The sequence below is a fragment of the Hermetia illucens genome, chromosome 1 (genome assembly GCF_905115235.1).
Source record: "Hermetia illucens chromosome 1, iHerIll2.2.curated.20191125, whole genome shotgun sequence".
Classification (NCBI taxonomy): Eukaryota; Metazoa; Arthropoda; class Insecta; order Diptera; family Stratiomyidae; genus Hermetia; species Hermetia illucens.
Genome location: NC_051849.1, coordinates 96,060,311 through 96,076,575, shown reverse-complemented (window position 1 = coordinate 96,076,575; position 16,265 = coordinate 96,060,311). Strand labels below are relative to the sequence as shown.

Below are 16,265 nucleotides of genomic sequence, written 5' to 3'. Positions count from 1 at the left end.
AGGTCCTATTTACGTTCCTCCACCTGAACCTCCATATTAAATACCGTTTCGCGTGCAGTGCTGTCAGAATACGTGAGTGTGAATATTGGAAAGCGAAGCCCTACAGCCATAGTAACATCCTAAATCAAGTACCTTAGAAAATCTGGGCATTTCCAAGGGATTACACCACACGCAAACCGAACCTCAAAAAAATGTTGCTGTGAACTTCTCAACTAGGGCAGAGTGGAAAAGCGGTGACGTGTTGTATGTTATGATAAAATATTCATCACTGACAGGTCAAACATGGTCTATAGAGTTGATAATGGATTTTTCTCGGATACGCACGCGTAGCCGAATCGTACGGTCTTCCGGAATTCATCAGTGTATCCCATGCTGAGCATGAGCCAGTGGCGATATCCTTCAGACTGATGGGGTAATGCAGGATAGTGTTGAACAGATTAGGTACCACCCTGAAAGTCGCTCTCTTCTGCGTTTCATAGCAACAGAGAGCAGAATGAGCGGGGCAACAGTCCAGCCCGGCGAAGCTCTGCTCTTGGTAGTCCCTTGGTGGGACAGGCGACGACCCTTTAGCGACTGTGAAATGTGAAATCTACTCAAGGTTCACCACTTGCCCCATGGCGAGGAGGATTTATTTCACCTATAGCAAGACTCAATCGCGACAACTTTTGAGACTGATGATTACAGCAGTTGACACGAAGTACGCACCTATCCTCTTCCTCTGGCCCTTCCAACAACAGTCAAGTCTTAAGAGTGTGTGACATCACAGCGTTAAATGGGCTCTTCGGAACGGCCTACCCTGCCATCCCCTTCCGACTACGTTTCAATAAAGCTATAAGACTACATGCTGAAAACCGACCAAGAGAGATTTTTTAATTATATTTTAAGTATTCTGGTTTTGGCAGCGTACATAGATTATAACCACCAAACCGCGAAAATTTAACGTTATTTCTGCTATTATTCACAAATATGTATTTTCAATGTGAAATTACGTCATTCTAAGGGACTTGATAACATTTTGCTAATTACTATGCCAAAATAGTAAAAAAATTTGTTGTTTTGTGAAGAATCCCAAAAAAATTCTCCCAACCGGTTCTAGTTGCTCATAAAATTACGCGATTATCGCCTGACCTATTTTTGCAGCCACATGTCTGGCATCAAAAAATTGCCAAGAGCCATCTGATGCGTTGCATCACAAAATTTGCATCTTTCTGCATATAGTACTCAATTTTTTCACAATGTGGACACTGTTCGCAGTGTCTTCCAAACACTCTAGCAAGGAATTGCAAGTCATGCAGTCTAGGAAAAAAATTACAAAATTTGTCGATTGCCCATAGCCCCAAAGCATCATAAAATTCTGCAGTTATCAGCTGACCAAATTCCATTGAATCACAATGCAATTACTTGGCGAAAGAACATATAGTTGTGTCTAGACACGTTTAATTGCATTCACGACGTCATCTAGATAGAATGTTTCAAGTCGGCCTGAGAGTTTCTGATCGTCACCGAAGTTATTTCAGCGAAATTTTAAGAACCATTCGCAGGCTATGCTAGTTTCAATGATAATAGAAGCAAATCATAGGGCAATAATGGGCTCTATTTATTGTGATTCCCACTTAAAAAAAAAAACAAATGATGAAAAATAATGAAAGGTTTGCTTCTTAACGTTTTATTTGTTGAATATCTTGGAGGTTTTATCACTACAGTTGATTAATATGCTATCCCTGAGCCATATAAAAGAAACCCTCCCGTATTTTAGAAAAAGGCCTTGAGACTCACGTTTAAAAATTTAGATTTTTTCCAAAATATTTGTGTAAAACAAAACATTATTAATGTCGAATCACTGTCTGTCCATCTGTCTGTCACACGCATTTGCATCGATTAACACCCAATTTGATGGCAAGGTGGGAACTGTGAACCTCTACGTATGCAATTGCATCGCTCTACGTGGGATCTAAAAGGGAAGGGGGTCTCTATACATACAAAAGGGATATCAAATTAAAACTATAGTTCTCATAGTAACAGAAATGAAGATGCTGCATTAAATCACTAGCATAACACCTAACGCATATGATCACGTCCGAAATAAATACATCCGCAAGGAATATCGCGTTGAAATTACCGTAGTGTAATCACGAGGGAGGTGACGTTATGGTCATGTAATATGCCCTGACGAGAATTCACTAACTTAGATTGGTCCGAATATTCAAGTCAACGGGAAACGACCCGCCACTAGATAATTTAAAAGCGTCTCAACTCCACCTGCAAAAAGCCTATAGCCGAAAAAGGGACGAACGGGACAAGAACTAAAAAGAAAGATTTTACTTGGAAAAAGGATTACAAAATTGAGCTCCACTGTACCTGACTGTTTCAGCAAGATTTTCGATAGTCCCGTGAGGGAAGAGAGAGAGAGAAAGAGAAAAGTAAAAGAAGCACTTCAGCAAAATTCTCTATCGTATAACATTGAGGGCAGTGGGGTGTAGCGATTCACAGACCACATATTTTCACCAAATTTCGTGACGATGGCTCCAGCGGTTTCGGGTTAAATGTCATCTAAGAGACGGACAGAAGAAATTGAACCGATTTTAGTAGGGTTTAAATCACACAAAACCTTAAAATGTACTCCCGCAAGCTTTGATATTTATACACCACTTGAATATGCTCAATTTAACAAATTTTAAAAAGTTTTAATCGATTTGTTCGAAGTTTCTAGTGATGATAGTTCAACGAATTTAAGGTGACGCACGAGAAGAAGTACAAGAAGTGCAACGTAGTGTACACCGTGTCAAACGAAATTCTAGCTGGTAAGGGAATCAGATGCCGCAAATAGCAACGATTTCGTTTTCTTGCATCAGATTTTACAGGACTGCTGCTTGCACTTATTGGAACATCGAAGTCAATGGTAGGTAACCAAAAAAGCCGGTCGAAACAACGTTGGCTTGATGCGCTGGATGAAAATTTAAAGGCCTCGCGATTACATCCTGATCACGACGACCGACCCCGCTTGTGAACGGGACAAAGGCTGAAGAAAAAGAAAAAGATGTGAGGAGCGACGAGTACATGACAGCTCCTTGTCCCATAGCTAAAAATTCCATTGCCCTCTATTTTTTAGAAAGCTTTTTAAATAAATCATTTGATGGAAACCCCTGTATTGATAATAGTCAACCTCATACGCTTTACATATGAGTTTAATATTATTAGCAAATGCCAAGCATGTAACCTACATCAAATAGAAAACAAGTCGGAATACCAGAAGCTCATGCTTCGGGTATAAAGGTTTTGTGTTCATCTTATATAAGAAATTTCAACGCACATTTTTCTATCCGTATATAGCTACAAATCCAACCTATTCCTTCATATTTTTCCAAACTATAAAACATACGTACATATTACAGGCATAGTTATATTCACCCTAAGCAAACAAACTGCCTATTTCCAAATACTGTACATTGATATGCACGTATATAAACTCGTACCCGTATTTCCGATTTACTTTGTGCATAAAAACTTACATATGTACATATATATAATAGTACGTGTATTAAATACGGCTGGTTTAATGTACTAATATATCTATCTGAATTAGACACTACCCGCAAGCTTCATTAGCACGCATATATTATATACCTATATACACACATGTCTGGTTGGAGTAATTGATATTCGTAAACAAATGACTAAAAAACTAAAACAAAATAATTTTTTGCGACCCCATATTCATAAGAATTCATTTCGTTATTGATGAATTGATATGTGATGATGACGTCATACAGGTTGTAGAATGCAAGAAATTCACAAAAATGGCAAAGTTTCACCCCCTATAACTTTGTTAATAATAGTTGGATTTTCTTCCAACTTGACCAAGTTGTGCATTATGTTATCCCTTACACCCATGCCAAACTTTATACTTCTGGGATGAACGTAAGGGGGGCTGCAGGGTAAATTTTTAAAATGTGGAAATATACTATTATTAACTTTATTTCTGCAGATATCGGAAGCGGATGTATTTTGAGGCCTAGATTTCGTAGATGCACCACTGTGATTTTTTTCAGATTTCTCGAACGAGACCTGTTACACTTTTTGAAAGTCATATTTCTCACTCCCATCATATTTCTCACTGCCCTCTGTTTCACCCGATATCAAATATAGAACCACTTTCAAGTACCAATTGAGCCTTTTCATTTGGTACACCACATGGCCATATTCTGGGAAAAAAAATGTTGCACCCTCCATGCACATGTATAGGGAGCCACACCGATACCTGTTTAAATAAGATTAATAATAGTATATGATTGTGGCGGAGTGATACCGAACGCACTGGTAGAAGGCGCAGTCTGCCACGAAGCCGATTTACTTCAGCAGGCTCACGTAGATAGCCGACTGAAGAAATTAACCTTTTTATCATCTGCTCCCACTATGAAATAACAACAACGAGAGCAAGTACAACATCTTACTGCCCCTTGTTGCACGAAATATCGCTTTATTCCTCACAACGACACAATCTCGAGCGTCATCATCGAACGTGTTCAAATTCAGGTTATCGCGGAAACTGGTGACCAAGAGGCGATGAGGACAGAGACGGCGGCATTAACAACACCAAGTCACGCCGCTGGCAACTGTTTCAGTGCTCCCCGAAGCAATTTTCTTCACCATCCAGCTGAAGTCGCCGTTCAGGTTCGGAACGGACCCCAAAGAGCGTATACAGGATTCTCGGAAATGGATCCTTTGGACCTGATAGTCCCGGCTCTATGCATTTCCATCTACCTTAAATCAATGATGAGATTCCGTCTCCAATCTGTGTATTTTGGTGCAGTTGCGGTTATCAGATTACACGGTCAGAAGATTCGTTTTCGTGTTATTGATTTGAGTGATCGAAGAGATCCAGCGTGAAAAATTCATTGGAACGTCAGCGTGACTCATTGCGACAGGACATTGCTAGGCTGACTGAAATCGGCACTGGCAATCACAGCAGATGAGTGAAAAATAAAATGCAGAGTTTACCAGATCTACCATCCCCAGTGAGACACCGATAGTTGAAATTCTGGACACACTAAAGCAGAAACTTTCTGTCATACTCAGACCGTTGCGACAGTATGGTGAAAGTCACTTCAGATGTGTTCAAAATGCAAAATGCGCAAGGAACAAGCGAAGTTTTATCCGATCATGCAAGGAAAGCCAAATGAGCATCCAGGCAGTACAATTTTCGACAACAGAAGCAAAAGAATATTGAGGTAGAATTTGGGGACACTTCTCCAGTATGCTGAGCATATTGAGTAGATTATCACTGAATGCACCCATTATGCCACAATGCCGGGTATGATTACGTGCGAATGTTACCGAAAAGGAGATTCAGCAAGCCATAAACAGGAAGCATACCACCTTGTCAGTGCAGCCGTGATACTTGAATGGAAGGTGGTTTAGACAAGTGTTGAATCCTAGCCATCCGCAAAGGTCATCGCAAATCGAAGGCGATTTATGGTAAGCACGTGATTTACTTCTAGCAGCCATTTGCCAAACAGGCTATGTGTTGGGGAGCCCTTTGCTGAGACGGGGGGATTTATGTGTACCATTCAGGTCGCGGTTCAAATCTCACTGGTGGCAGTGGAATTTGCATCGTGATTTGACGTCGGATACCAGTCGACTCAACTGTGAATGAGTACCTGAGTCAAACCAGGGTAATAATCTCGGGCGAGCGCAATGCTGACCACATTGCCTCCTAGTATACCGTTACGGTCTTGAATGAAGTGCTCTAACACACTTCAAGGCCCTGATCCAATATGGATTGTTGCGCCAACGATTATTATTATTATTCAGGATGACGTGGTCACTACCTGAGTTTATAAAAAGCTCATAATGAATTAGCGGATGGGGAACGAACAGTGCAGACTGGGTGGTTCGGCGTTAAAGACGTTGGACCATCTTATTTCTGGCACCGATGGAACAGACGAACAGGCATAATGTTGTATGTAAGACCATTCATCAAAATTTTGCATACAAAAAATTGCTGATCACGGAAACATATCCGGTTTACCGCGGCGAACTCGATAGTTCTAACTGATCGCCATTTGCCACACAACCATAACGTGCTGTTAGTTGACAAGTCAGGTCGCTCCGCGTATATTATTAATTTGCTAACCCCTATAATAGTAACAATGCTATAGCTGCAACGGAAATACGTGGAGAAGTTGAACAATGGAGAGAAAGAAGAAATTTGGTGTCTCGAGAGGGTGGTTATCGTTTACATAATACTGACAACTACAGGTCTTGTACCTACATTCGTCTATTCCCTTGATGTCCTGGGACTCTCACACACTTTGGTTCAAACCATGCAGAAATACACCATTCTGCATACGTACTCAATGTTGCGGGGAGTTCTCGACGGGTTCTACCTCTAACCTAGCACCGCCCACCACTACTAGAGCCCTTGTATATTTTAAGTAGGTGGGATCGTAGCCTAGCCACTTAGCGCTAGTAGTCAAGTAACAACTCGAGAAATTAATAATGACCACTCCATTAAAAGTGAAAAAAAAAGACTTTTTTCCTGAATCGCTGTTATTTCAAGCTTTCATTCTATTAAGAATATTTTTGTGTTTTCAACAGTAATTATATATTTTCAGCAATTTCATTCATTTCAATTCATTCACATTCATAGAAAAATTGCTCCCTCGTTACTATTATTTTTTCCCACGATTGTATGTTCTACATTCAATAAAATCGAACAATGCCATAGCTGCCGTATCAGATTTTTTAGCATTGTTTCGTACAGTGGCGATTGAAGGCCGTTTTTTTCGGCTTTTTTAGAAATTTTTGGTGAAGAACTGGATAAAAATACAAATTCGAATTTTTCACCATAGATTTACTAATATCTTGAGCGTGTATAGTAATTTTTCCACTCCGATCGCAAAGCTGGTTATTGAAATACAGAGCAATTTATACACCCATCTCCAAAAAAAGGTGTTGTTCTGCTGCCACGCTAGAGGGCGCTGTGATCGTCTTAAAGAAAAAAGTAAACGGCATTTTAACGTACAGACTTAACTACAGTCCTTGTCCGCAAACTAGGATTATTAAAAAATATTAAAAGCTACATTTTTGGTGCCGTGTTAAACTTTTTCGTAATTTTGGTATTTTTTCACGGCTTTTTCAATGAATAAAAAAAAACTCCTGAACGATTCGCAATTATCCTAGTTTGAAGACGGTAGAAATATGTTCTGAATAAGTCGTGAAAATTTCAAAGAATTTCGTTGGACAGATTTTGGGCTATGGTGGCAGCCGATTTTCAACATGCAGTTTAAAAACTAGGATGTGATTTTTAGCCATAAAACCTTAACCGACCATTACTGCTATACCTAATCCATAAAGCCTTGGCTTCAATTTTTGTCCTTTTAACGAAGTCATTCGAAAGTCATTCGGATCGATAAATATGAGCTTTATTACGGCGATCGATATGAATCCGGCATGTTACTTATCACATGTTTAACACTATAATTTCCAAACGACTCCGAATATCAAAAAATCACTTTGCCCATATATTCTACACTATATCTAGATATAACTGATGCCAAAAAAAAATTCGATTCCGTGAATCCGACACACGGGATGACCCCCTTAAGCATGTATTATCTAGTTGCTATTACTACTGTCTCCGATAGATGAGGAGAAATGCTAAGGCGTCCACCTCAGTTGACGCAATGGGCAAGGGTTCTTGATGCATGGACGGCGTCAGAACGTAAGCAAGTTAGTCCGAACAAAACAAATACGTGTCTCCACCCTAACTGGAAAGATCGAGGAACTCCCAGGAGCCCTTCGGAAAAGGCGCATTGATATATACGCTCTACAAGAAACCCGATGGCTTGGTGCTAAGAGCTGCGACATTAAACGCGAATGCAGCAAAATGGCTATAAATTTCTGTATTTTGGTAGCCCACACACTCAATATGGTGTTGGCATTAAATAAGTCGAACGATTTGATGATCGGCTGATGAAGCTCACCATTATATCAGCTGATCGAATTTTTCACTTCTTCACCGCGTATGCACCACAGACAGGTCGACCTGATGCCGAGAAAGATGCCTTCTGCCAACTTCTCGATAAAAAGACTTGTCAAGTGCCTGCTGACGATTACATAATCATTGCCGGCGACCTTAATGGTCATGTGGGTGAGAAGGCAGACGGTAACAGATGCCATGGGGGAAAGGGGTTCGGAGCGCGCAATGAGGGTGGCGAGCGTATAATCGATTTTCCGGACACCCATGACCTTGTACTTATGAATACATGGTTCATTAAACGATTGTCCCATCTTTCTATATTTTACAGTGGGAACAGTAAAACGCAAATCGACTATATTCTCATAAGACGCCAACATTTTACCACTGTCACTGATTGCAAAACCGTTCCCTACGAGATCATCGCACCTCAACATCGACCGTTGATTGCTGTCCTGCGAATTAAGCCACCGATTGCGTGAGAAGAAAGAAGAAATGATCTCACTCACAAAATTACCGACCATTGTGGAAGAATCGTGGAACCAAATGAAAAACACAATCCACAAGCGGTTTCTGCAACCCTCGGGGTCATCAAGCCTTGGCTTGGAATGATGATGTTGAAATGAAGGTCCGTGTAAAGAAACGCCTATACCATAAATTTCTCAACGATAAGACGCTTGGTAATTGGCAAATTTATAAGAATGCCAACCGGGAAGCACATTTAAACTAAATTAAATGTATTGAAAGTATGCAATGAAGAGTAAGATTTGATTCTAGCAAACGGCGGCTTGACTAAATATTAAATTTTTATTTTATTTTTAAAGTTATGGAATCGTTTAAAGTATATTTCAAATGTCTACTCAATACTGCTTAACAACATAAATAATTTGTAAAAACTGGTAACATGTTTGTTAACTTTCTTTGCATAAAAACTGAAATTATGTATTTTTTCAAGGTCGGCTTTATTAATGTGGCCAGCAACTGTAAACCAAATATTTACTATTCTGCAATGTCATTATTCCAAAAATAAATTTCTTTGAATTAATCCGAACTCTTTAGTTACACAATTAAAATCAGAACACGCACTCTATACGAATAAATCAAATCAAAAGAAGGATTCTACCTTCCTTTGGCCAGTTAGGGAAAGGGTTGGTTGCAATGGCATAAGGGGAAAACTTCTTGAATCCAACTCTGGTTGGATCCTGGTACTATGAGGGCAAGATTGTCTGTAATCAAACCACTTCAGATATACAGATTTCATTTTATCTGTTCCAATAAGCATGCATCTGTTCTCATCAGCGTCAACGAATCTCTATCAGAATCTACTGACTCAAGATAGAAATAAGGTAAACCAACGAGCGCCCCTACTCGGTTTACGATTCGTATAAGAAAAACTATTTGTTCATGCTTCGCAGTTTTCGAGTTAGATAAAAAATAATTCCCAGCGGCATCATCGGTGGTGCCTCCTTGAAACAAAGAAGCACACCAACGGCAAAGGACGGCTGCAACACCTGTTCAGGGCATAACCGCTGGTAGCGAACTCGGCGCAGATTGGGAACCATTCATTACGTATACACTAAAGATGAATAGAATTATTGTTTAGCTTTCATTCATTATTTAGAATGGTAGCGTAAAACGGTTGACGACCGTTCCACCACCACCATCTACTTTGTTTGCATTTACCATGAACAATGCAATTGGTGGAGGCCCGGATCAATTTTCAATCAACACATCTCTAAAGAATCAAGTCAAGAACCACAAACCTTTCTGATATCTCTGAAAACCATTACTTGCTTCAAACTCGAACTCTAATTCGGGGCTGCAAGGCCATTGCCCAGATCCAACCGTGGGGCAAGTGCAGCCCTCGTACAAATTGTAGACTCCGTTTACCTTCTAAAAAGCTACTCACACACCTGTAAAGTGCAATTCTGCGAAGCATCAAAGTAGTTCTGCCAGGCTGTCCTCTCGGTTTCTTTATCCATATTCAATTGACGACATATTTCCTGATAGCTGGCTTCAATCTCTTCGATCTTCGGTTCATTCTGCTGCTTCGTCGTCGTCGACATATTTGTCATTATTCCAGATTGTGAGTCGTCGCACGATCACAAATCGAGACTGTACACAAACTTAACGCGCAATCAAGTCAGTATCAATTGCGATAACTGGCAAACAGTTTTTTAACAAACTCACTTTGCGAAAGAGATAATAAAATACGACCTATGATAAATTGTTCGCCATTACATTGAAATTAGGCGCGAACGTAAACTCGTAATAAAATTGACAAGTGAAACCATTGTAGTAGATCAGCTTTTACAAGCAGTATCCGAGCGGATCTAGTACATAATTATGAGCGCGCGCATTTTCACGCTCTATTACAAATGACGCGTTCAAAACGCGGGAAAAGTCGTTATTATATATAACCAACCTTCCGGCACGGTACTTTTGTACTTTGGAAAGTCTGCCGGAAAGAGGCTCGAATCCGATCTTAGATTAATGTTTACTGCAACCGCGCGCCCCGGAAAAATGGTATTGGCTAGAATGTTATCTGCAAAATTCCAGTATGAGGAATGGTACAGCATTACACCTCCGGGAATGCTGTCCAGGAGAGACTTCGAATTATGATGGGTGAGTCGAATACCAGGTGGATGATGATGATACCTGACTCGTATATGTAATGAGGAAACGGTCTTGGCGACCATATAAACATGGTAAGAGATTTGAGGCTTTCTATAGCTTCAACCGCCATTGGTGGCACACTGTTCGAGTATAAATTGAGTTTCAACTGACAAGCCATGCACATTTTATCCGATTAACCACATCGTAATCAAAAGTAGCCTTTTGAATATGCGAAACAAGAGAGGCGCTGACATTGACCTCAAAAATCTAAAAGTTCCGTCTATCGTTGAACGGTGTGAAAACTATCTTGCCGACCGGGCTGCAGTTATCTCGAGCAGCTTGCGGAGAATATCCATTAGTATTAGATCATTTTCAAGTGTTTTTTTCTCAGGCTGTTGGCCAAGTACCAAAAGCTCGCCATAGGATCTGCATGTCTGCTGGAGCTGGGAAGTAAGTCGCGGAGCGTAGGGAACTTAGACTCTAATTGCCACTGTGAGTGCGCTTGCGCTTTAACCGATATGCTGGCAAATTTCGGAAAGTACGGCATAAGATATCCTACAATAAATGGAAATTTATTATTGGGCCGGACGGGGAGGTATAAGTTGCCACAAATCTTCTTTTTCTTCAGCCTTTGTCCCGTTCACAAGCGGGGTCGGCTCGTCGTGATCGGCTTCGCCATTTGGCTCTATCGAATGCCTGATCTGGGTGCAATCTCGAGGCTTTCAAATCCCCGTCCAGCGTATCAAGCCACCGTTGCTTAGGTCTGCCTTTTGGTCGTTTACCATCGACTTCGATGTTCAGACCAATCTTGGCAAGTGAATTGCCACAAATGATAACAACAAATCCGTATACCGCATCAGGAAAGACTTTACTGGTGGTCGTTAATCCTTCAATGTTCTAGTGAGGAACGTTAATGGTCAACGCCTCAACAACGATGACAAGCATCTGAAGACAAGGAAGGAATATTTCATACAGTGAACATTCAACTTTTGTGGATGAAACGGCTAGTCACTGTAACATTTTGGTCCTATGTTAACACTCGTTCCGATATCGGAATAATTTGTAATAATTTGACCATCTACACATTCAAACGGGGCAACGTCAATAAGCATAACAACCTTCTCGCGGGCCTGCAATATCTGCCAATTAACTAAAGTTATCCCAGAATTATCGCGATCGATAGAAAGCACAAAAAGTACGCTCTGGCTCCTCCTCTACTGACGACATTAACACCCTTCGGATCATTTCGGAATAGCGTGTGAAATTAAGATCTCCGCTTTGTCGCCTCATCATTGATTTCGAGAAGGCTTTCGATAGCATGGGTAGTTAGTATATTTGGTGTTCTCTACGCAGCAAGCTTTTTCAGGGAAATTAATAGCTATTATTAGAGTAACATATATTGGCAATGAAAGCCAGGTGTTATATCGAAATAAAATTCTTAAGGAATTTTAAATCCAGAGTCCGGCAAAAGGTTACTTCCTGTCACGGATACTATTCCTTCTCGTTATCGATGACGTTCTCTAAGTTACCCTAGCGGAAAGACGTAGAGAGGTTTAATAACACCATCATCTTGCCCCAAACACATCAGCTAGACCGATGATATCTTTTTGCTTTCTTACGGAATCAGAAGGAGGTAAGTATAGTCGAATTGAAGATAAACACTCACAAAAACAAGGTTCCCAGTCTGACGGATCATCGCACTTTTCTTATCTGCATTAATAGGCAGCACATCGATGGCATTGATAATTGCATCAGCTAGACTGGTTCTGGCTCCTTTGCATAAACTCTAACCATACACCTACCCCAATAGCTGCATGAATTTGAAGCTGCTACTCGTTATCGGTTGAGCACTACGCTGTCGTACGGAACGTCGCGGTTCAAATCTAACTGGTGGCAGTGGGATGTATATCGTGACTTAGCGTCGGATACCAGCCAACTCAACTGTGTATGAATACCTGAGTCAAATCACGGGCGAGGGTAATGCTGGCCACATTACCTCACACAGGGTACTGTAATCCTGCAGTGTACCGTTACGGTCTTGAATGAAGTGTTCTAACACACTTCAAGGTCCTGATCCAATTGGATTGTCGCCCCAACTATTATTATATACATACTTATAACCCAATCCTCAACATGGTTTTCCCATATTTCTCCATCAGTGAACCGTTTCTAGACTCCCACTGAGAACTTTCTTCCTAAAATTATACGTTCCAAACTGCTCTTTATGCTACTCTAAAATGATAATTGTTACTATCACAATAAAAGCAGCCTAAGTCAATGTAGTTCCTAGAGGCAAGATACATATAACAATATGAAGATTACTACTTCACGTACTTCAAATTTCTTGCAATCAAAACGAATCCTACCTCACAAAGCGTACCATTTACAACAATCAGCAAGGAGCTCTTACAAAGGAACCATGGCTGCTCCGGGATTGTTTTATTGCCAAACGATGCCTCCTCCAGCTTCTGTTCCACTGTATTCATTTTGAGTGTCGATGGTCAATAGAGAACAACTGTGTTCAAGATAATTCATCTCTCTTCATAATTGCATATGCAACTTTTCAGTTTTACGATTATTGATATTAGTTTCGAATTCCATAGAAAAGTTGAACATGTTCATTGTTACCATTGTTAATAACATTGTAAGCTAATTTATGCTGAGATCAAAAATATTTTCCTAAATCTTGCAATATTTCTCCACACTTGGTGATGAATAGTTCCTAAAGTTCCCCCACTTTCCTAAGGAACTGACAATAATTTTAGAGCTTGTATAATTGTAATAATTACTTCGCTTTTTATATGATTTGGAAAAGAAGTAATAACTTTGCTAACAATTTTTTGTGTCGCGTCTGATTTAGGATCATCTGAACATGTAACATGGGATCGAAAAAATAAAAATCTAAAACCCCGACCGTAGCCAACCCATAGCTGGAAGTAGATGAGGAAGAGGATGATGCAACACGGGAAATCTATAAGGGCAATATCTACGGTGGAAAAAAGACGAGGCAGACCCTGCCTAAGATGGAGCGATGGCTTAGGCCACGACGCCAGACAGTTTTTAGGGATATCGAATTGGTGGACCTCGGTGCAAAACCAGGATGTCTGGAGTTCCTTATTAAGGCAGGCCTAGATCGGATACCGGTTGTTGCGTCATTGATGATGATGAATATTTACCCATAACAGGAACGAAGACACAAAGGCATGAGATACGTAGAAATGATAATTGATGCTAAGTAGTCTTCAAAGAGCACCAGGGAAAGATAGCAGAAAAACGAGATTCGACTTCAGAACCAACTTTGGCCTCCGACATTAGAGTAGTAAAGTAGTTTTCTAGCAAAGTATTGGCGAACCTTTCCAAAGGCCTAAAGTCCGCCTCAAGTCAATCCAGTTGCAGAATTAGAACAATACATGTCGAATTTGCGTTTGTATAAAAGATATGGGATGGGTTTTTGTTAGTACGGTACGCAATCCAGTGATACGGATCCGCGTGTGTATAATTCGTGGAGTATTGAGAATTACGTATAAGGATTGCGATTGCGGAAGTTTCAAGCTTGGTATAAAAGGGGCTTTTGAATTTTGAGTTCTTGCAGAGAACGAGAACCAGTCCGAATAAGTAGTATTGTCAATAGACGTTGTTAAAAATTTCCAAATAGCTGCTAAGGAAAATTTAAAGGTAAATTTCACTAAAGAAAAGAGTTATAAATTGTTTCTACATTACATTTTATTCGTAGAGTTTTGAAAAATTTTAATCAGTTTTTTGCCTTTTGGCTGAATTTATTACGAAATTTGATCTGTGAATCCCTCTGCATATAGCAAGTGGCGCCATTTCCAATATCTGCTCCAATAAAGTTAATAGTGGTATATGACCATATTTTAAAAATTTACCCCAAAACCCCACTTAAGTTCATATTAGGAGCAGAAAGTTCGAAGGAAGTCCAACTATTATTAACAAAATTATAGACGGTGAAAGTATTCTATTCTATGTGAATTGATTGCACTCTAAGACGTTTATGGCATCATCATCATAAAAAAAAGAAAAAGTTGACAGACGGTTTTGTCCAGAGCAGAAGCAACGCCTTAGACGCTGTCTCACCTCTGTCCTGGGAGCAGCGGACTCAGCACTCGCAGCATCCTCAACAAAAAATTCACTTCGGCCTGGTTTAGATCTGAACTTATGACGGAATTCGTATCCATTACATGTTTGCGATTATATATAAATGGAGCGATTACCATCTGTCGTTACTTCCGGTCACGTTGCTCCCAGGGCAGAGGTGAGGCAGCGTCTGATGAGTTGCCTCTGCCCTGGACGAAACCGTCAGTCAAATTTTGATTTTTTCGATTTTTAATGCTTGGGGTGCTACGCTCCAAACTAGGGATCCATGGACTAAAAAAACGTGGGAGTAAGTTGCTCCTCATTTAGTCCGGTCCACCATCACATGGATGTGGACTTAGGATCCCGCAGATTCTAAACAACAACCTAGCTTAAAAAAGTGCAAAACTTTTAGAAACAATCTAGGTGGTAGACCCAAGAAACTCTCAGACAACGATGAGCTAAATTCGGGCAAGTACATCCTGTCTAGCAGTATATTATCTGTTTCAGAAGATGCCAAGGAGATTTGCAAAATTACAGGCAAAACAATAAGCAAGTGGACAACTCGCCGCTCCTTAAAGCGCATGGGTATGGAAGCCATAGAAAACAAGTCGAAATACCGGAAGCAGGTGCGCTGGGTGTAAAGGTTTTGTGTTCATATTGTGTGAAAAACTTTCTACGAACAGTTTTCCATTCGTATATGGGTAAAAACTCAAAATATTCCTTTCTTTTTTTAACTGCAAGATATACGTACATATAACAGACGTAGATATTATGCTCACCCTAAACAAACATTGTGTATTACCGAATACTTTACTTATACATGCACGTACAAAAACTCATCGTCCGCCTATTTCCGATTTACTTCGTGCACAAAAGCATAGATATGAACATATACAGTCCATATATTGAATACCGCTGGTTTAATCTTCAAATATACCTATCTGAATTGGGCACTACCCCGACGCATCATTAGCATATACATATAAATACATACATATGTCTGCCTCAAGAAAATTATATACCAATATAAATGACTAAAAAACTAACCCTAACACTTTGTTAATAATAGTTGGATTTCCTTCAAACTTCCCAAAGTTATGCCTACCATGAACTTAAGGAGGGTTTCCGGATAAATTTCTTAAGTATACTAATCTACTATTATTAACTTTATTTGTGCAGATTTCACTTAGATCCACCACTGTGATTTTGCATTACACCCCACTTTCGCATGTATTGGAAACCCCCTCTTAATCTCAACACTTGCTAAAGGGATTCACAGACCGCACGCTCTCACCAAATTTCGTGACAATCGGTCCAACCGTTTCCGAATAAATCGGATGTAACAGACAGACAGACAGATATTAACACGATTCTAATAAGGTTTTATTTCATACAAACCTTAAAAAAATCGGCCTTTATGCAGAAAAACATAACAGCGAGGTTGCGCTACACTAGTCAGTACTGTTCTGAAGAAAATCGATTTTGTAACGAAACTAAAATCAACCGCTACTTTACCGATAGAAGGCCCTGAGCTAGGAAACGGGAAGGTGAGTGCTTGAAGGCAAGTCACGTCAAA

General features: G+C 40.1%; 1 protein-coding gene across 1 annotated transcript in view; it reads right to left on the bottom strand.

Moving 5' to 3' along the window:
* The window catches only part of LOC119646538 (retinoblastoma family protein-like), a 33,423-nt gene extending 23,164 nt beyond the window's left edge, over positions 1-10,259 (bottom strand). Inside the window, exon 1 of the mRNA XM_038047009.1 lies at positions 9,892-10,259. Coding sequence (XP_037902937.1) covers positions 9,892-10,053 — 162 coding nt within the window. The 5' untranslated portion in view covers positions 10,054-10,259. The remainder of the gene's footprint in view (positions 1-9,891) is intronic.
* Between the last annotated feature and the right edge of the window lie 6,006 nt (positions 10,260-16,265).